Source organism: Pezoporus occidentalis, unplaced genomic scaffold (genome assembly GCF_034315485.1).
Source record: "Pezoporus occidentalis ecotype Australia unplaced genomic scaffold, CSIRO_AGI_Poc_V1 ctg70, whole genome shotgun sequence".
In the NCBI taxonomy this organism is placed as follows: Eukaryota; Metazoa; Chordata; class Aves; order Psittaciformes; family Psittacidae; genus Pezoporus; species Pezoporus occidentalis.
Genome location: NW_026916053.1, coordinates 2,113,308 through 2,133,691, shown reverse-complemented (window position 1 = coordinate 2,133,691; position 20,384 = coordinate 2,113,308). Strand labels below are relative to the sequence as shown.

General features: G+C 59.0%; 2 protein-coding genes across 3 annotated transcripts in view; one reads left to right on the top strand and one right to left on the bottom strand.

Annotated features, from left to right (window-relative positions):
• Positions 1-1,363: 1,363 nt before the first annotated feature.
• The window catches only part of LOC134175879 (immunoglobulin superfamily member 1-like), a 105,669-nt gene continuing 86,648 nt past the window's right edge, over positions 1,364-20,384 (bottom strand). Inside the window, exons 2-6 of the mRNA XM_062642281.1 lie at positions 3,412-3,533; positions 3,286-3,321; positions 2,807-3,076; positions 2,290-2,574; positions 1,364-1,778 (exon numbers count right to left, since the gene is read on the bottom strand). Coding sequence (XP_062498265.1) covers positions 1,621-1,778; positions 2,290-2,574; positions 2,807-3,076; positions 3,286-3,321; positions 3,412-3,445 — 783 coding nt within the window. The 5' untranslated portion in view covers positions 3,446-3,533 and the 3' untranslated portion in view covers positions 1,364-1,620. The remainder of the gene's footprint in view (positions 1,779-2,289; positions 2,575-2,806; positions 3,077-3,285; positions 3,322-3,411; positions 3,534-20,384) is intronic.
• LOC134175871 (sacsin-like) lies at positions 6,068-20,274 on the top strand. Of its 2 annotated transcripts, XM_062642249.1 has the most exons (7): positions 6,068-6,118; positions 6,470-6,557; positions 6,744-6,846; positions 7,141-7,287; positions 7,693-9,019; positions 9,255-9,343; positions 9,972-20,274. In XM_062642249.1, the coding sequence occupies exons 1-7, from the start codon at positions 6,096-6,098 to the stop codon at positions 20,063-20,065; spliced, it is 11,871 nt and encodes a 3,956-aa protein (XP_062498233.1). In that variant the 5' UTR covers positions 6,068-6,095; the 3' UTR covers positions 20,066-20,274. The 2 variants fall into 2 exon arrangements, with proteins under 2 accessions (XP_062498233.1, XP_062498235.1); XM_062642251.1 differs by lacking the exons at positions 6,068-6,118; positions 6,470-6,557; positions 6,744-6,846; positions 7,141-7,287; positions 9,255-9,343 and having other exon boundaries at positions 8,560-9,019.

The following is a 20,384-nucleotide window of genomic DNA, read 5'->3' as shown; positions in this document are numbered from 1 at the left end:
GCAAAGCTTTTGCATTCATCTGGGTGAGAGTTACAGGGTTTTTAGGTGGTCAAGGGCTATTTACTGTTAAAACTTAGAACCTTCTTCTTGTTTTCTTTAAAACCAAACCCAAAGCATTGTGTGTGTGTGTGTGTGTGTGTGTGTGTGTGTGTGTGTGTATGGGTGTTTGTGGAAGTACCACGCCACCATTTCCCCTGCTGTTTGTGCGTTGCTGTTTTAATGTAGTGGTCTCTGTGGCTGTGGAGGCAGCAGGCTCTGGGCCAGGGTCTCGGCTGTAGTGTCCTCTGGGAGCAGAGGTTGTCTCTGCTCCCAGCAGGAAGTCAGGAGAAGGAACGTTTGCTTCACCCCTGGCCTCGGCAGGGCTATCTCTACAGAGCATTGACTGGGAGTCCCCCTCAGGCAGCACCGAGGGCAGCTGTGACCAAGGCAGAAGCACCAAAGTTTTTCATCCTTCCCCTGTTGCCCAAGCAAACTCTTCAGGGGGATGTTCACTACCGGGTCACTGAGGCGCTGGAGAAGGGCAGTGGGGCTGAGTGTGGCCACAGCTTCCTCGCTGCGGTCTTTCTGAGAGATGTGGCTGCAGCCAGCATTGCCAAGTCAATGAAGAACTGTTCAAGTCATGGGTCTGTGGGTAGAGGCCCCCAGCCTGTGCTCCTGCTGCTCTTGTTGGCTTGGGGAGATGTCCCACCATGTGCTCCAGACCTGGGCACAAAGTGTCTTTGGGGCTGCAGGTGTCTTGGGGCAGGGGAGCAGTTGGAGCATCTCCCTCTGCATGGAAACGGGCAGCATCATGGTGGTGTGAGGCCAAGGTCTCCATCTCCATGAGAGCAGGCAGGAGTGTGGCCATGCCGGCCTCTGCCTTCCCTTGGTGCCTTCCGCATCCACCACAGGCACTTTGAGGCAAGGCAGAAGCCCTCCAAATGGCCTCGAAGGGTTGGCAGAGGTTTTGCAGTGGCAAAGCTGGGGCTGTGAGTGCAGCTGAGGGGAGAGCAGGAGGGAGCTGGGAGAGGGATGTGACTCAGCCACTTCCGTTCCTCACTTCCTCCAGTCCACCCCTTCCCTCTGGGGCCGGTGGCTGCTGGTCCCTGCAGGGGCACAGGGGAAGGTGCAGGGGGCAGGAGCACGGTTCTGGCAGCAGAAACTTTTTTGCACTTTCATTCATTTTGCACTTGTTTTTTAATTTCTCTCCCCCCCCCCCCCCCCCATTTTTGAGGTTTGTGTTTTCATAACAAAACTACTTCTGTTGTAGCCCGTGAAGCTATTCTGGAACTTTGTGTCCTGAGTATAAAGAGGTTTAAAGGTCCTATATATATAAATTTATAGCTGTCTCAAAGTAAATTTATATATATAGAGGACAGCGTGATGTGTTTCGTCAGTGTTTTAAAGTAATAAACGACTGTGAGCAGTGGAAGTCTCTGCAGCTGGACACTGGTTATTCAGGCCTGGTGGCAGAAGGAAAGGGACAGATGCACACGCACCGCAGGGAGGGCTCACCCGCTGCCGTGAGGTCTCTCTCTCCCATCCTGCCCCATGGCCCCGGATGCAGTCGGTGGGGAGTGGTGAGTTATCCTGCTGTGAGGAGATGCTGGAGCAATCCCAGTGATCCCTTCCTGGTCCCAGTTACGGGGAGCTCTGGGTGCAGGGAGCAGCCTGGTGGCCACCTCTCCCCACAGGCGAAATGCACGGGAGGCTGTGCCTGTCCTCGGCCACGATGAGCCCCAGCAGGACCAGGACAGCGGCGCCCAGGACCAGGCGCCCCACGTTGCTCCAGGTGTAGTCTGCAGGGGGCAGGAAGGGACAGTCACTGGGGACCCTCACAAGGGAGCTGACAGACCGAAGGAGCCCTCCCATAGGGGCAACAGGGGACAGAAGGGGCACATGTGAGGTTCCCAGGGCAGACAGACTCGTGGGCAAGGAGACACTGCTGGGCTAAAGAGGGCTAAAGGGTTCACAGGGAGCCCCAAGGGGTATACCTCCCTAGGACATCCCCTATCCACCCAGTGGCACCAGTGACAGTGGGACACGGAAGTGGAGCTGGCCCTCACCCACCCGTGCTGAGCCAGATGGTGCCACTGTGACAAGACATACGACGCTTGTTGGGACCCTTGCCTCAACCCTGTGTCATCTGTAGGTTCTCTGAGGAACTGGCAAGGTTCACACATGTCTGAAGGAAGCTGTAATCCTCTGCTTGAACCCCTATTACACCTGCTTTCATCCTCTTTTCTAGTTCCTCCAGGATGTGGCAGTGGAGGAAGAGAAGGGTCAAATGCACCTTGGGGGATGTCTCACCTTTCACCACCAAATCCAGGCTATTGCTGACATCAGACCATTCCATAAAAGCAGCCCCGCTGTAGCACTGGCAGCTGTAGCGGCCCTCGTTGCCTTTGTGCACCCGGGGGAGGTTGAAATCATCTTGATCCTTATGAATTAAGTCAGGAGCTTTGTTGTGGCCCTCCAGGTACAGGAAACAGCCAGCCCTGGCGCGTGCGATGGTGCAGCGGAAAGTCACATAAGCTCCTGCAGCCACCTCAAGTCCCGGCATGACAGAGAGGACAGGTCTGGGGAGACTGAACTCTGTTGGGAGAGAAGAGGCCATGAGAAGGTGTGCTGGGCTTTAACATGGGAGCCACCAGCGTCTCCGTGACCCCTACACCTCGCTCAGGCAGTGGTAAAGATGGTCCCCACCTCTCCAAACCAGGGAAGAAGGGAAAAACCCTGCCCACCATGTGCATGGGGAAGCCAAGTGCATCCCTGTGTGCCCCTTAGAGCCTGACCCCACGTGAAGGGGTAACTGCACATCCCTCACCTTTCACTGTGATTTCCAGGGTCTCACTGCGAGCCAGCACAGTGCCTCCAGCCAGGTAATGGCAGCTGTAGGGACCTGCATCCTTTTGGGTGGCGTTAGAGATGGGGAACTTGGCCCTTCCCTCACGCAGCTCCTGGCTACGGAGCTGTTTCCCGTCCTTGTACAGCACAACATTCCCCTCGTCACACTGGCAGCTGCAGCAGATGGTGGTGGAGCCTCCTGGTGGGATCACCCCAGGCGGCTTCAGGAAGATGGAGATGGTGGGGGCACCTGCACAGGGACAGAGATGCTGCTGCACAGGGACAGAGATGCTGCTGCACAGGGACAGAGGTGCTGCCACACAGACACGAGTCCCCGTGGCGAGCCTGGAAATGGCTTCAGGCCCCATCTCCACACAGGGGCGAGGTCTGCCCTGCAGTGCTGGGGTGAGGGAGCAGAGAAGTGGCCAAACTCCCCATCTCCCTCCTCATGATACTCACCGGCTGCAGCCTCGCTCTGTGCCAGCAGCCAAGTGCCTGCAAGAGAAGCAGCTGTGTAACTCCTCTGCGGAGTGTCCGGATGCCTCACGTCACCCTCTGAGAGCCCACAGAGCCCCTGGAACTCACCAAAGGCCAGCACAGTGGTCACAGGCAGCACCATGTCCCTCTTGGCTCCCTCTGTCCTTGGCTCAAGCAAGGGAAGGCTTTGGAGGCACTGAGCAACTTCTTGTGGGTCCCGATACCCCCTGCTGCCACAAAGCACCTCCTATTGCATGGCTTCTGCAGGGCTGGGGTGGTTGAACGGGAATCAGGATGTCCAAGTCACCAATCCAGAGCTGGGCATCTGTGACGATGTGGTCTTAGGATCCTGCTGACCTTAGCAGTGAAGCTCTCTGGGCTTTTCGTTTCTTTTTCAGCCCTGGTCACTTGAAGGGGAAATGGTTTCTCTCAGCCTTTGCAAAATAGGGTGATGTTTTGTAAGCAGGGCAGGGGAAGCTGTGGGATTCCTTCTAAGTCTTGGTGAGAAGGGTCCAGCAACGCATGACACCATAAAATCGCTGTTTCAGTAAGACAGAATAAAAAGCAGATGTAGAATGCAAGTGAACGTTAGTTTCCTTTGGAGGCAGGACACCCCCCGCTCTCCTGCAGCACTGATGGACCCATCTGTGGAGATGTCCCCAGCATCTGAAGGGAGGTAAAATCTTTGTTCTCCTTTTTTTCTTCTCTGCCACTAAACCGGGTGGTTTATTGCTCTGTTTGTTGTCAGATCTGTCTCACTGAGGTCAGGGAAGTCCTCGGCACCGTGTCATGCCCCCTTGTCATGCTCAGAAGCCCTGCATGGTGCCCCCCACCACAGTGCAGACCAGCTGGTGGAGAGGGAAAGGATTCCATGGGTCATGGAGCCCCAGACTGGTTTGGGAAGAGACCTTAAAGCTCATCCAGCTTCAACCCCTGCCACGGGCAGGGACCCCTTCCACTAGAGCAGCTTGCTCCAAGCCCCTGTGTCCAACCTGGCCTTGAACACTGCCAGGGATGGGGCAGCCACAGCTTCTCTGGGCACCCTGTGCCAGCGCCTCAGCACCCTCACAGGGAAGAGCTTCTGCCTAAGAGCTCATCTCAGTCTCCCCTCGGGCAGGTTAAAGCTGGTCTGGCCACAGGCTATGTCCAGCTTGAGCTCTCCCCCACAGCTATGGCAGAAGTTTGGTGACTCCACAGGGTGGAATAGGAAGGAATTAACTTGGCTTCCCTTGTGGCTCTTTTTGGCCTCCTCCATTTCCATCCCACCTGCCCTATAGCGTCTCTCATTAGAGCAGGGACAGCGATACTAGCAATACTTTCTACCTGCAGGTCTGGATCACCCATCCAGGCCTCCCCTGTCCTGTGCTGGAGCAACAACAGGGTCGTTACTGTGCTCACACCCAGCACAGCTGGGGCCTGGCCTCCAGCCTCAGCTTCCTGGTCTGGGTTGGCCAGTGCTGTGGCCGGAGTTCCCTTTGGTGGTAACAGAGAGTTAATTAAATAGGGGAAGATGCTGTGGTTGATCTGGGAGCAGAGAAAGGATGGGCTGTGGGACTGCTCCCCACTGCCTGTGTCCCTGAAGATGCCTTTCTCAGTGCCCTCCTGTTCTCCCTGTCCCCACACAGTTCTTGCGCCTGGGGGATGTCCTTGGCTGCCTGTTCATGGGGACCCAGGTCCACCAGGTAGGGACACCCCTCAGAGGTGACTTGTTTGAAGGAGTCAGGTGGGCTCTTTGTTACCTTTTGCCCAGGGCATGGGGAGCTGGAAGAGAGCTGCTGAGCCTTCCCTGTCATCAATCCCACCGCAGCCCTTCAACCCGTGGCCACGTCTCCCCCATCCCACAGCAGTCCCATCCCACAGACATGTCCCAAAGTCGTCCCCTCCAAGCTATGTCCTACATGTACCCATCACCCCATACGCATGCTCCACTTCCTCCCTACCCCATTTCCATGTCTCCATGTTCTTCCCACTCCACTGCTATGTCCCTCATGCCCCAACATATAGCCACATGTCACTGTCCCCCAACCTATAGCAATTCCAACTATATCCCCACCTGCCGTGGTGATGTGCCCTTGCTCACAGCAATCCTACCCCATAGCTATATCCCATGTAACTCCATCACCCCATAGCTGTATACCCATGGGACCCACTGCATTGCCCATGGCCACCTGTCCCATAGCCTTATCCCCACAGTCTTGTGGGCTGTACCCCAGTGGAACCCACCTCACTGCTATGGTCTTGCATGCTCTGATTCACATTCCTATGCCTCTTGCCCCATAACCATGCCCCTAAAGCCCTTCCCAATGGCCATGGCTCCATGGCCTCAGTCCCATAGCCGTTGTGCTCCCACTGTACTCTGCGCAATAGACACATTCCCATGAATCTCTGACCCATCACCATGCCCCAGTAGCCCCATCCCTACAGCCGTATTCCCATGTCCCCACTGCCCCATTACCATCGTCCCCAACCCACAGCCATACCCCTCTGCCATAGCCATACTCCTATCCCCAATGGCCCTCACTCTATAGCCACACCCCCATTGCTATAGCCCTTGCTGTGGTCCTTGCCCCATGGCCATATCCCCACGTACCCCGTGCCGTCGGCACATCCCCACGGCCCCATTGCCATATTCCCATATTCCTGCCCTCCCCACCCCCCGCACCGCATCCTCCCGGCCCCTCCCGGCTGCAATTCCCGGCTAAAAGAGCCCGGAAAGGAGAGGCGGGGGCTGAGGAGAAACGAAAGTGCCGGGGCTGCAGGAGAAGGGACCGCCCCCCCCGGCAGTGCCGGTCATGAGCGCGGCGCAGGCGGACGCGTGAGTGCGAGCAGCGGGACCCTGGGGGCCTATGGGGGACAGGGGGGATGGCTGGAGCCGCCGGGGACCACTGGGGGCTGTCGGTGGGACGGGGGGGCTCAGGGGTGGGGGGGGGGAACCCGAAGTGTTGCTGCGGGACGTGGGGAGTATGCGGGGCTGAGGAGTTTCAGCTGTTGGAGCAGCACAGGGAGAGACGGGGGCTTGGGGAGGTGTGGGGCATCCCTGAGGTGGTTGTTTCAGTGGGTCCTGAGAGGAGATGGAGCCCCTGACCCCCCGCCAAGGAAGGGGACATCCTGGGGATCCAAGGGGGTCCTGGTTACCCCTGGAGCTCCCATTCTCTCTGCTTTGCAGGCAGGCATTCTGCCAGCGGGCTCCCGTCTTCCTTGAGTACCTGCAGAGCATCCTGCAGAAGTACCCCGATGGGGGGCAGATCCTCAAGGTGAGACCCCCCGGAACCCAGCGCTCTGGTGCCCAGCAGGTTGCAGGCAGCCGGGCTGCGTGGTGGTCCTTGCACAGTCCCTGGTCCTTGCTGGTACAGCGGGTTGGGGCTTTACCCTGCGGGCTGGAGGGGCGGGGGGGGGGGGGTTCAGGTGTCCGGGCACTGATCCCTGAATCCCGAACCCAGGAGCTGGTGCAGAACGCTGACGATGCCGGCGCTAAGGAGGTCGTGTTTGTGTCTGATGAGAGGGAGTTCGACGTCACCAGAGGAGGGCTGGAGGGCACCCAGGGTGAGAAGCACTGCGGGCACTGGGAGAGACGGGGCAAAGGGCAGGGGTGGCACTGGGAGGGACTGGGGGATGTGGGTGAAGAGGAGTCAGAGTGGACTGGGAGAACTGGCATCAGTGAGGTGTTCTGGGCTGTGCTGGGGCTCTGAGGGTACTGGGAGGACTCAGTACAGGGAGAACCGGGGGGGACTTTCGTGTGACTGGAGGGGGGACTGAGATTGTGGGGACACTGAGCATGGGTCGCAGTTGCCCCTACACGTCCCAGGTCTCCCCTAACCCATGGTCCTGACCCCCCAGGCCCAGCTCTCCTGGCCTACAATGATGCCCTGATGTGCCCCCGGGACTGGGCAGGGATCCTGAGCCCAGGGGTGTCACACAAGCGGAAGGACCCCGGCACCGTGGGGCGGTTTGGCCTGGGCTTCACCTCTGTCTACCACCTCACTGGTGAGTGGCACTGGGGGTTCAACTGGAGTTGAACTGGGGGTATGGGTTGTACTGGGGGCACTGAACTGGCTGTGGGTGATGGGGGGTCACTGAGGCTGGGTGAAATGGGGGGGGCTGTGTCTGAAGTGAGGACATCTGAAGCTGGGGGGATGCTGGGTGGCAATGGAGGGCAGGGCTGGGGTGGCAATGGAGGGCAGGGCTGGGGTGGCAATGGAGGGCAGGGCTGCAGGGGCGGACTGGGGGGGGCTTGATGAAGTGGGATTAAGCTTCAGCTCATGGGAGGCACTGTGGGGTTGCACTTGAAGGTAAGCAGGTGGGAACCTGGGACACCGATGGGTTGGGATGATGTGGGGAGGCGGTGGTGTCTATGCCATCCCTGTGGCCTCATGGTTCCCTTGTCTCCAGACCTCCCAGGTGTGCTGAGCCCCCCATTCTTGGGGGTGCTGGACCCCGAATGCCGGGTGCTGCCAGGTGCTGGTGCCCGCTGGGATGTCTCTGCAGCCCAGGACCTTCCTGGCCTTTTCGAGCCCTTCTGGGCTGGGCTGGAGGCTGTGGGACAGCGCCGTGGCTCTGCCCAGGGCACCCTTTTCCGCTTCCCCCTCCGCCGGCAGCCCTCAGGAATCGCTGCAGGGGTCTCCCATCCCGAGCGCATCCGTAGCCTCCTCCAGACCTTCCTCACTGAGGCCCCTCTTGCCCTCCTCTTCCTCCGCCACATCCGCCGCGTGACCTTGTACCGCGTGGCCCCTGATGGGGTCCAGACGCTCATGGGGACCCTCGCGGCATCCCCTCAGGCTCTCCCTGTCCCAGCGCCATCAGGGGATGAGGGGCTGAGCCTGGCGTGGTGCCTGCTGGCCCTGCGTGGGGATGGAGCGGGGGACAGGAGCGAGTGGCTGGTGGCCACGGGCAGGGCCACGGAGGGTCCGGCCATGGAGCTGGGGGCAAAGCTGGGGTGCTGCCCCGAGCTGAGCCTGGCGCACCCCCTCCATGGGCCCTGCCGAGGGCGGCTGTGCTGCTTCCTACCCCTGCCAGCCACCGACGAGACCGCCACGGGGCTGCCCGTCCATGCCAGTGCCCCCTTCGCCCTCTCTGACGACCGCCGCCACCTCCGCTGGCCCGAGGAGGGTGAGGAGGGTGAGGAAGATGCCCGCTGGAACACCCTGCTGCTGCTCGGCCTCCTGCCACGGCTCTACAGCCACATGGCTGCTGTGGCCATGGCCCTGCCCGGCACCGACGCCTACAGCATGTGGCCAGACCCCGAGCGCACGCCCGGCTGCGGCCGTACCCGCAGCCTGGTGACCCACGTGTGCCGGGGGCTGGCAGCCGCCCCCACCCTGGTGCCAGCCGCAGCGGGGCCCAAGGGGTGGCTGCGTGCTGCAGAGGCCGTGCTGCTGCCCGCGGCCATGGGGGATGCAGAGCGCGCGGTCCGGGCCTTGCTGCTGGCAGCCGGGGAGCCGGTGGCTGAGGTCCCGGTGCACGTCAGGAGGGCTCTGGCGCTGGGGATGGCGCAAGGCGTGCGGGAGGCCACGGCGGGACACGTGCGGGAGGTGCTGCGGAGCCACGGCGCTGCGGGCGTTCCGGAGGCGGAGCGGCTGGCCCTGCTGCGCTATGTGGCTGGGGATGGGGGCCACGCTGAGCTGCGGGGGCTTCCCCTCCTGCCCCGCGCGGATGGGACCTTTGTGGCCTTTGGAACCGCATCAGACGTTGTCTACGTGGACACGCGCGACTGCCCCAGGTGAGTCCGTGGCCCCAGGCAGCCCCATTCCCCGTGGCAGTGGGCACACAAGCTGGCTGCCCAGGGCACCGCTCCCGCTCTTGAGCTGAAAGAGGGGCCACAGCCGAACCTGGACACTTGGTCACCTCGCTGCCCTCCTCATCCGCATCACCCAGTGGGAGCAGAGGCATGTCCAGGAGGCTGTCTGGGCCCCGTTGCCCCTCTGGTCCCCCAGCACCTCTGCTTGTCTCCACAGGGAGCTCCTGCCTGGCTTGGCTGGGTCTTTCCTGCCCTCAGACCTAGAGCCAGGCTTGGACAGGCTCCTGCGAGGCATTGCCAAGGCAGGTAAGAGATGGGGAGTCCCTGCACCACCTTTAAACCCTACACCCCCAGGCACCCTTGTACAGCCTGGGGCTCCTCTGCAGCCCAAGTATCTCCCTGTACCACAGTGATGCTCCCTGTACATACCTGGGGTCCATGATCCCCTGTCTGAGGCCACTTCCTGGCCTTCCCCCAGCATTCCATTCAACAGCACTATAGATCCCAAATGTCACCCCAACTATCCGGGTTGGGGTGCATTGCCTGAGCCCAGGGCCACCTCTCCTACCTGCATTTCCCTGTATCTCTGGGTACTCTGCTGTCCTTGATGTTCTTCCCACATTCTCCCATCCCCTCTGTGCTCCTTTAGATCCCGGCTCTCCCTGTATTCCCCAACCAAGGACCTCTGTGGCCTCCAATACTGGTCCCTCTTACACCTCTTTTCCTCTTGGATCTTCTCTATTGCCATGAGTCTGGGGTTCCCCTGTTCCTCCTATTCCTCCACTATCCCTCCAGAGCCCAGGTCCTCCTATCCCCAGTTTGCCCCCCGCTCCATCCCCTGCAGATCTCAGGTTCTTTCCCCCACATCCTGGGTACCCTCTTCCAGGTCCCTGCTCCCACATACTCCTCACCCAGCCTCTGCTCCTGCACACAGGTCTCTTCCCCAACCTGGTTCTGCTGGATCCAGCCATGACTGTCCGGACCCTACGCTTGGCCCTGCCCTCTGCCTGGACGTCCCAGTCTTCAACCCCAGTGACCTGGTACCTGGACCAAGGCCCCCCCCAGCCCCCAGCCTCTTGGTTCCCAGCCCTGTGGCAATTCCTGGTCCACCACGTGGAAAACCTGGGCCCTCTGGAGGGGCTCCCTCTCATCGCTCTGTCCCCACTGGATGCCCCCAGCATCCGCCTGGCTCCGTTGATTCCCCAGTCCAGTCTTATCTTCCAGGCATGGGAGGACCAGCGCCTGCCACTTGCTGTGTGCTCTGTGCTGGAGGTCCTGGGCTGCTCAGTGGTGCCTCCAGGCACGTGGCACCGCTGCCTGCCCCACTATGTCTTACCTCCATCCCCACTCAATGTCCTGCGGGCCCTGGGCAGGCAGGGGGCTGCAGCTGTGGCCTCCCGCCTGGCCTCACTGCCTCCTGTGGATGTGAACACCCTCCGGCTCTACCTGGCAGACATCCCATCCCTGACAAAGCAGGACAGGGCCACACTGGCTGCTCTGCCCCTCTTCATCCCACTGCCCTGCTTGGCCACCCCACAGCCCACAAAGCTGGTGCCGGCCAGTGGCACCCTGGCAATGGAGCCAGAGCTGAAGCTGCCTGGAGATGTGGTGCTGCCAGAGGCTACGTTGCAGTGCCGAGATGAAGCTGACAGTCGGCTCCTGGGGAGGCTCCAGAAGCCCCTCATCAGCGTAGTCCAAGTGATGCTGGAGGCTGTCAGAGCTGTGGCCAGAGGTGTTTATGCGGGGCGGGCAGCTGAGACACAGGCTCTGCTGCTCTGGGTGCTGCAGAAGGGAGACATCTTCTTTGCACAGAGCCCCCAGCTCCAGCAGGCCTGCAGCAAGCTGGCATTCCTGGAGACTCCCAACGGCCCTGCACGCCCACAAGACCTCTACGACCCCTGTGAGAGCACCCTGCAGGCACTGCTGGGCCCCGAGTGCTTTCCTCCTGCTGCCTTCTGCAGCCCGCCTGTCCTCCGGGCCTTGAGAACCCTGGGCTTGCGGCACGGTGAGGGGTGCCTGCTGCCTTCGGACATCCTAAAGGCTGCAGCACACGTGAGTCAGGGTGACAAGGCAGCTCTGGGCAGAGCTCAGGCACTGATCGAAGTCTGCAACCACCCCAAGGCACTGTCTGGCTTCAGCAGTGCACAGCTCTCGCAGCTCCAGTCCTTGCCGTGGGTGCCTAGCTCCAAGTGCACTGGAAAGCCTGGGCAGCCCTTCCTGGCCCCAGAGATGCTGCGGTCCACCCGGTACCAGCCCCTGGTGGGGCTTGCCATGCATCTGACTGCTGCTTTTGGGCCAGAGGCAGAGAAGAAGCTGGGGCTGAGCCAAACTCCACCACCAAAGAAAGTGTGGAAGCAGCTGAGGGAGCTGGCAGGGCGCAGGGACATGGATGAGGTAGGTGCTGCACTCCGGCCTGTCTACCAGCACATGCAGGAAAACCTAAAGACCTTTGGGACTGCCCCGGACAATGCTGTGGTGTGGACTGGAGCTGGGTTTGTCCTGCCCCGTGATGCCGTGCTGAGCTATCCTGAGGAGCTGGAGCTGGGGATGCTGGTGCCCCGGGTGCCCCCTGACTTCCTGCCCTACAGCTGCCTCTTTAGGGCTTGGGGGGTGGAGATGAGGGTAAGTGAGAAGAGAGCAGTAGCAGCTCTGCACTGCCTTGGGCAGGACATAGACACACGCAGCTCCCGAGCTGGCACTGCAGCAGAGCTGCAGGTGGTTGTAGCTGTCCTGCAGTGGCTTAAGAGTCGAGGACACCAGGGTGAGGGCACGGTGCCAGTTCCTGTGAGGATCCTGGAGGGCTCAGGCTTTGCCCTCCGTCCGGCTGCCACTACCGTGTACCTGGACATGGAGCTGGACGCAGAGGAGGATGTTCAGGAGGTGGTGCATGTGGCAGTGCCGTCCAGCACGGCGACATTCTTTGGCACGGAGCTGCTCAGTACGCGGGTGCTGGGGCCAGAGCCGCTCACCGCCTGCGGCCCCTCGGAATCCATCACCTTACGGCTCTGCAACATCCTCCGGGAGTATGGCGACGAAAGTGACCTCTTCACAGAGATGGTGCAGAATGCAGAGGATGCTGGAGCTACCGTGTGCCGCTTCCTCCTGGACTTGCGACGCTGCAGAAAGGCCACCTCTGGGTTGCTAGATCCCGGCATGGGCGCCTGCCACGGCCCAGCCCTCTGGGCCTACAACGATGCCCTGTTCACAGAGGATGACCTCCGTAACATCACACGGGTTGGGGCTGCTACAAAGGAGGGCCAGGCAGGCAAGATCGGGCGCTTTGGGCTGGGCTTCTGCTCTGTCTATCGTGTCACAGATGTGCCGGCAGTGCTGAGTGGGGAAACACTGCTCATCTTTGATCCCAATGGCACCCATCTGGGCAAGCACATCCCCAGGGCCGGCAGCCCTGGCATCCGCCTGGACTTCTCCAGCCGACCACGCATCCTCCGTGCCTTTGCTGAGCAGTTCTGGCCCTACCATGGTATCTTTGGGTGCCGCCTGCCTAAGCCAGGACCCTTTCCAGGAAGCCTTTTCCGTCTGCCTTTTCGCACTGAGGAGGAAGCTTTGACATCAAAGATTTGCTCAGAGGCCTTTGGTACAGTGCGCATTCAGTCTCTTGGCACCAGCTTCCTCGGCTCTAACCGGCTCCTGCTGCTCTTCCTGCACAAGGTGAGAGAGATGTCCCTGGAGATGCTGCCAGACACAGCCACCTCTGCGGAGGATACCATGCCCCTGGCCATGCTGCGGCGAAAGGAGATCCGAGACTTGGGCACCCCTGGGGACCCCCCTAGCTGGGCAGCCATTGAACAGCTCACAGCCTGCGAGGAAGCATCCAAGACCACGTGGCACTACTTAGTTTTGGTGTGCCACGGTGATGCGGACCTGCTGGAACTGTTTCACAAGAATACACAGGCAGGGCACTCCCCTTCACCTCCCATGGCTGGTGTGGCCCTTCCCCTTGCCCCTGCTGAAGACGGCAAGTGGGTGCCACGTCTGGATGCCGAGGAGGGGCAAGTCTTTTGCCACCTTCCCATCCCAGTCACCTCAGGGCTGCCAATCCATGTGCATGGGGCCTTCAGCATCCTCTCAAACCGTAAGGGGCTGTGGGACACAAAAGAGCGAGGTGAATGGAATCGAATGCTGCTCCGCAATGCCGTGCCTGTTGCCTGGCTCCGGGCACTGGATCTCCTTCGCTCCATGCATGAGGCAGGTGAGTTGAAGAACTATGAATATCACATCTTCTGGCCAGACGCTAATGCTGCCCGTTACCCCTTTACAGAGGCTGTGACTGGTTTCTATCAAGCTGTGGCATCCAGGAATGGTCTCAGGCTCTTTTCTGATGGCCGCTCATGGTGCTCCCTGCAGGACGCTCGTTTCCTTCACCAAGCTGTGGTCAGACACCCCAAGCTGGGTGCTGTGGCGAAGCGTGTCTTTGCCACCACCCTGCCCTATCCCCTGTTAGCTGTGGCCTTGCCAGAGGAGGTGCAGAAGGGCCTCGGGGAGGCAGCGAAAGCTGGCATCTACGACTGGCCCCGCTTTTACTGCGAGCTTGTGCTTCCCAATTTGAAAGACCTCTCTGCTGTTGACCGGGACCCACTGCTTCTCCATGCACTAGATATGTCCCACCATGATGTCAACAAAGTGCTGCAGACAGTGCCCTGCATTCCTGCCACCCCTCATGGTCACCTGCAGTTCATCAATTGCCTGGTACATCCCAGAGGCCGCACTGCCTCTTTATATGACCCTAGGGATGGGCGCTTCCCCACTGGGGATGCTTTCCTTTCCCCAGACAGACTAAGCCAACTAGAGAGGCTGGGCATGGTTAAGGACAAAACGACCCTGCCAGAGCTGCTGGAACGGGCAAAGACAGTGAAACTTATCTGGACCGAGGACCATGCCAAAGGCTACCAGAGGGCTGCCTGCATCCTTGAGCTGCTTCAGGATGCAGTGGAGGAGAGGGTGAGCAACACCATGCAGGCAGCTCTCCAGTCTGTGCCCTTCCTCCCTGGTAGACTGCCAACTGGTGAACACGTGCTGTTGCCTGCTGGCCAGCTCTACCTCCAAGCCCCACTAGTGGGACTCATCCACCCTGTCTTTGCTCCTAAAGTGCTGGGGAAAAATTTCAGCCTCTCCAGGGAAGTGGAATCCTTCTTGGGACTGAACCGGCAGATACCAGCAGCTACAGTCCTTGAGCAGCTGGAGGCACTGAGCTGTAGCTCCAATGCTCTCCCTTTGAAGAACCTGCAGGACAGCGCCCATTGCTGCTACAGTTACCTGCACACACTGCTCCAGAAAGATCACTCCATCTGGGGTGAGGTGGCTTCTGCAGTGGCCCAAGAGAAGCCCTTCATCTTGGTGGGCTCCCACTTTGTGCCACTCATGGCTGTGGCTGAGAAACTGTCATTTAAGGCTGCCCCATATCTTCACCAGCTTCCAGAGCAGTACCAACCCTACAAGCAACTCTGGGAGTGTGTGGGTCTGCGCCACACATTCACCTGGGATGATTATGCCAGAGTCCTCCACACCCTGGCAGAGATGCACGCTGGAGAGCCCCTGCCTGCCGCAGAGCTGGCTCTGGCCTTGCGGCTGGTGTCTGTTGGCTTGATGGTAGATGACAAAGAGCCAGATGCCTACCAGACCCAAAGACTCTTTCTACCCGACCAGGAGGGCATTTTACGTCCACGGGACAAGCTCCACTTCAATGATATGCCATGGATGCCAATGGACAGAGATGTCCTGCTGTGCCATGAACAGCTATCCCGAGCCATAGCCCAGCGCTGCGGTGTGCCTACCACACGCCACCGAGCACTGGAGAAAAGCCAACTGCTCATGGCAGGCATGAGCCCCTGGGCACAGCCATTTGGTGCCCATGAAGACTTGCCTACACGGCTGAAGAACATCTTGGGTGAGTATCCAGCATCTGCTCGTGATATCGTGACAGAGCTGGTCCAGAATGCAGATGATGCTGGTGCAAGGCTTGTGCACTTCGTGTGGGACCGCCGGCAGCACCCAGCAGATGCCACTTTCGGTGAAAAATGGACATTGCTGCAGGGCCCAGCTCTCTGCATCTACAATGACAGCCCCTTCCAGCAGCAGGACATTGAAGGCATTCAGCTTCTGGGGGTGGGTGGCAAGCAAGGCCGGCAGAATGTCACAGGCAAATATGGCCTTGGCTTCAACACTGTCTATCACTTTACTGACTGCCCAGCCTTCCTTACTGGAGACAGTGCCCTGTGTGTCTTTGATCCTCATCTCTCCTACGTGCCCACAGCCACAACTGAGAGTCCTGGTGGGATGTTTGCTGTCACCCCTGAATTCAAGAGGAGCTTCCCAGATATTTATGGCACCTTCTTACCCTCCCTCTTCAACCTGAACAAGGGTGTCCTTTTCCGTCTACCCCTCCGCACTGCAACTGGGGCTATCTTCTCCAGGGTGTCTGGAAGAGTTGTGCAAGACCAAGACATCATGGCAATGGAGACAGTACTGGCTGAGGAAGGTGAGGACTTGGTGCTCTTCCTCCGGCACGTCCGCACCGTGGTCTTCTCTGAGATCCCCCCAGATGGGGAGCAATTGTTGGAGAAGCTGCGGGTGGACACAGAGCTGACAGATCATGATGCAGAGCTGAGACGGGCATATCAAGTGAGATTGAGCCAAGACGTGGATGAGAACAGCCCCACCTCTGTCTCCTATATGATGACAGTCAAAACCAGCAGGGCCAGGGCCAGCACTGTGTGGAGAGTGATCTCCCAGATTGGGGTGCAGGAGGGGACTGAGGAATCTCCAGTGCCTGGGCGGCTGCCCTATGGGGCTGTGGCTGCCTGCCTGAAGCCATTGGTCTTGCATAAATTCACAGGCAAAGCTTTCTGCACCCTCCCACTGCCGCTGAGCACAGGGCTACCTGTGCACATCAATGCCAACTTCTCTGTGGATGCAGCCAGACGCTTTCTCCGCCAGGACTCAGGAAGCACAGAGGCAGCCTGGAACAGCTTCTTGCTCCGGCGCTTGATGGCTCCACTATACTGTGCCTTTCTCGCCAGGCAGTGGAAAGCCCTGGGGCCTGAAGGGCTCCAGTTCAAGTCCCTGAAGGTCTGCCAGCAGCATCTGGCCTTCCATTACCTCCAATTCTTCCCTGTTGTGAAAGAGGCACAACCCACCTTTCAGGATCTGGTGAGGAATGTCTACAGGCATGTCAGTTGTGCACCCCTGGTTCCTGTGTACCACATCAAGACACTTAGAAAGCTACCTGACAGCATGGTGACAGTGACCTGGGCATCTCCAGGTGGTGGGAATGTGCTAACAGAGCCATACTTCCTTCAGACAATTCCTGAACCAGCTCTCCAGAATGTGCTGCAGCAGCTGAACATGAACCTGGTGCCACCATTCATTCACCTGAAGCAGATCTACAAGGAGTTCACTGAAGCCTGTGTGGATGCTGTTTCCTTGCAGGCAGCCTCTCTACGGCGCTTCCTCAAGGCCCTGGCACTCCCCGTGCCCTGCATGCTAGCAAAGACACCCCTGAGGACCCCGGAGAGCTGTGCTATCCTGCTGAGACACTGCCTGGAGCCTCGGGATGTGGACAAGGCAGAACTGGAAGGCCTGCCCTTGCTGGCCACACAAGACGGCTCCCTGAATGCCCTCAGCACCCACCACCCAGTCTTCCGCAGCTCCTTTGCCCACCTCTTCCCCCTTCAGTGTCACCGCTTTGCTGACGAGTTAATTTCTGTCTTGACCCTGCCTTGCTTTGTGAAGGAGCTTGACCTCCTGGAGGCCACACCACTCATCCAGGAGGCACTGGGTCACCTGAATTGGACCACAGAGGGGAATAAGTGGCTCAAGGAGCTGTGGAAGTTCTTCAGCACTGTGGTCTACTCACCCAAAATGACCCAAGACAAGTTGGAGGCAAACATGAATTCATTCATGAATGATCTCCGGGATGTGATAGTGCTGCCTGTTGAGGGGAATAAGCCAGGCTCACAGCACCTACTGCCTCTATCCTCCCTCCCCAATGTTCTTTTTGAGTGTGATACACAAGTGGCCAAGGTGCTGCACAAACTGGGCATCCCTATGCTCCAGCGGCTCCTGCTGCCTCCTGAATTTGCCTACCACTGCCTGAAAACAAGGACACTGTCAGCCAGAGATCCCAGGGCTCTGGTGTTCCAGCTGGCAGACACCAGAGCTGATCTCCACTGGAGAGACTTAGAAGAGACGGATGTTACTGTCCTGCTGTGCTCTGTGCAAGGAAAACTGGATTCATTGGCACTGCAGCAGCTCCAGCTCCTGCCTCTCTTCCAGAAGTATAATGGGGACTACGTTTCTGTGGCACCCTCCTGCAAGGTGCTGCTGCTCAAAAGCCAGTTCCCAAAACTGCCCAAGGGTGTTGAAACCCTGTACAACCTGAAGAAGGATATGGTGCTGCTCACAGCAGACAAGATGCACCAACAGCTGGCCAAGGATTTGGGGTGGGAGGTCACAGATGACAAGCAGCTCTTCAAGACTGTGGTGTTGCCCCGGCTGTCCCAGCTCACAGCACAGCAGCTTATGGAAGCTCTGCGCTTGTTCTTTAACCTGAAATTCATCTGTGATGTTAAGTTGGAGAAAGCTGTTGTGGCAGCTTTTCGGGCTGTGGCCTTTATACCTGATGCCCAAGGTGTGCTGCGCCTGGCCTCCTACTTCTATATCAACACACAATCCTTCAGCACCCTGCGGCTCCAACACCGCTTTGTGCCCAAGTCTTTCTTCAAGGAGCTAGGTCACCACAAGCAAGCTGCTGAGGATTTCCTGCTTCAGGCAGGTGTTCGCACCAGCCTCTCTGAGGAGGATTTTGTGGAACTGGCCTTGGAGATAGAACAAGAAGCCACTCAGGCTGGGTGCCATGCTAAAGACCTGCTGATGCGACAGCAGGAGATGCTCAAAGAGCTCTGTACCCTGTTGGACAATCCTGAAGAAACCCCCCCAGGGAGTTTCCTGGAGCAGATTGCCTCAATCCGTTTCCTGCCTCCACTGGACATCCCCCAAAACTTGAGGAAACTCCACCCCCCCTTTGCAGCCTGCACTAAGCCTGTGGCCCTGAAAGGCAGTGTTTACCATTGCCAAGCAGATGTGGCTGAGCTCCTGTGGACATCAGCCGCTATCCTGCCAAAGTGCTTTGCACTCAAGAAGAGCCTCCTGGAGGCCATGGGAGTCCTTGTAGAGATACCCACTGCTCTGGTGGTGGCCAACCTGGAGCAGCTGTGCAGGGTAGCCTGCCAGACACTGCAGCAGCTGAACACACGGGCCAATGTGCTCCAGAAGGTGTACAACTTCTTGCAGACCCATCTGAACGAGGTGGATGCAGGGCGCCTCACTGAGCTGCCTGTGGTGCTGGCCAAGTCACAGGACATGGCCATGCCATGGCGAGTAGTGACATCACTCCCGGACGAGGCTTGCTTTTACCCCTATCTCCTCACACCTGACCCCCACATAAGTGTCTATGGAGACCTCCTGCAACACCTTGGGGTGGTCCTTCTCCCCACACTGACTCACTACAGCCGTGTCCTGGCCCAAATCCACCAGGAGAGCCATGCCAGCAGGACCCTCAATACCGTCCAGAAGAAGACAGTCCTGCTGGCCACTCACCACTTCTTCCAGCTTCTGCGGGAGGCAGCGGAGCCCCCTGATTTCTCCAGCGTGTCTGAGCTGTACTTGCTGAGCACTGCTGACTGCCTGGAGTCATCCCACGAGCTGTACTTCAATGACTGCGTGTCCTCAAATACCTCCAAGGTCCTGGGGAAGACCTTTGTGTTTATGGCTGAACTACCGGGGATTGGGCGCAATGCCTGGTGGCTGCTGCAAATGCTACCACAGCGCCTGCGGCCACGGGCGCTCTCAGAGGTGACAGAGCAGCAGCTGGAGAGCAGCCTGCAGCCATGCCGCTATGGTTCTCAGTGCCCTGGGCAGAGGTGGCTGCAGACCCTCCTGGTGTCACCATGGTTTAGGATGGGGCTGGAGTCCCTGCTCCAGTGGCAGAGCCACAGGGCTATGAGAAAAATGGAAGCGGACTGTGGCTTTGCATTGGAGCAACTGAAAGTGCAGTGCTGCGAGGACATCCGCACTGTGCTGGTGCACAATGGTGCCAAAGTAGAGGGCACCTCCCAGCCACGGGTTGTGCATGTGTGCCTGGCTGGTAGCGCCCAGCGGCTCCTCTATATCCGGCATGCAGAGATGGTGCTGAGCCGGCACCAGCTGAGGGTCCTGGAGACACTAGCACAGGAAATCAATACCATCCTGGGTGGACAGCTGGAAGCACAAGCCTTGTCAGTGCTGCGCGAAATGCTGGTCTGCCAGGAGCCACGGGATGTGGCCTTTGTTCTGGAGGAGAATGATGTGGCACTGGTGGGTGCTGCACCAGAGGCAGAGGAGGTCATGGCACCAGAGCTGGAGAAGAGGCTGCATGGGGAGGCTGCGGCAAGGCAGAAGCCACGGAAGGATTGCCGCAGCCTGATGCCAGAGGGCAGTGGAGGTCACAGCACGGCTAGCAGGGAGCCAAAGGTGTTGCTGGGTGCTGCCCAGCACCATTGCTGGGAATGGGAAGACCATGGCTCCTGGTTGCGCAATGAGGAGGCCATGGCCCTGACTCCATCCATCCCAGAAGCGCAGCGGTGGCTGCGGCAAGCCAAGAGTGACCTTCAGGCAGCCCATAATGACATCAGGTGCTGCTGCTCCAACTGGGTCCTTTTCAAGGTGCACCAGGCCCTGGGGAAGGCACTGATGGCTGCCATACTTTGCTGTGGTAAAGCTTTCGAGGCACCACCAGGGCTGGTGGGGCTGGCCCGGTGGCTGGAGGTGGCAGAGCCAAAGCTGAGGGGCCTGGCTGAGGAGGTGGAGTGGTTGCATAGCTATGGCGTGGATGGCAAAGCCACACAGTACCCGAATTACCACCCCTTCCCCATCACCCCCACCGAGGCCTTCCGCAGTGTGAATGAGGAGGAGGTATTGAAGCGGGTGCATGGAGTGCTAGGGAGGCTGCAGGACCATGTGGGCAGCATGTGAGGATGTGCCCATGGAAGGAGGTATTGCCAGCTGGGACACGGGGCCACCACGGACCTCTCAAGGCCTCACCACAAATCAAGAGTTATGGCTTATAAGTTATGAAACCTTATGATTTAGTGGTGAATAAGTGAATTTGTGTAATAGAATAGTCTGTCATTTTTATTTGTGGCATTTCTGCATGAGCTTATGAAATAAAGCTTAACAGAGTACGTTGTCCTGTCATGTTGCAGAATGGCTCCAAGAGCAAGGCCATGGATCGTTAGAGGCCTTGTGCGAGCAAAGCAAGTGTAGGCCTCACAGGTAACCGGAAGCCGGATGT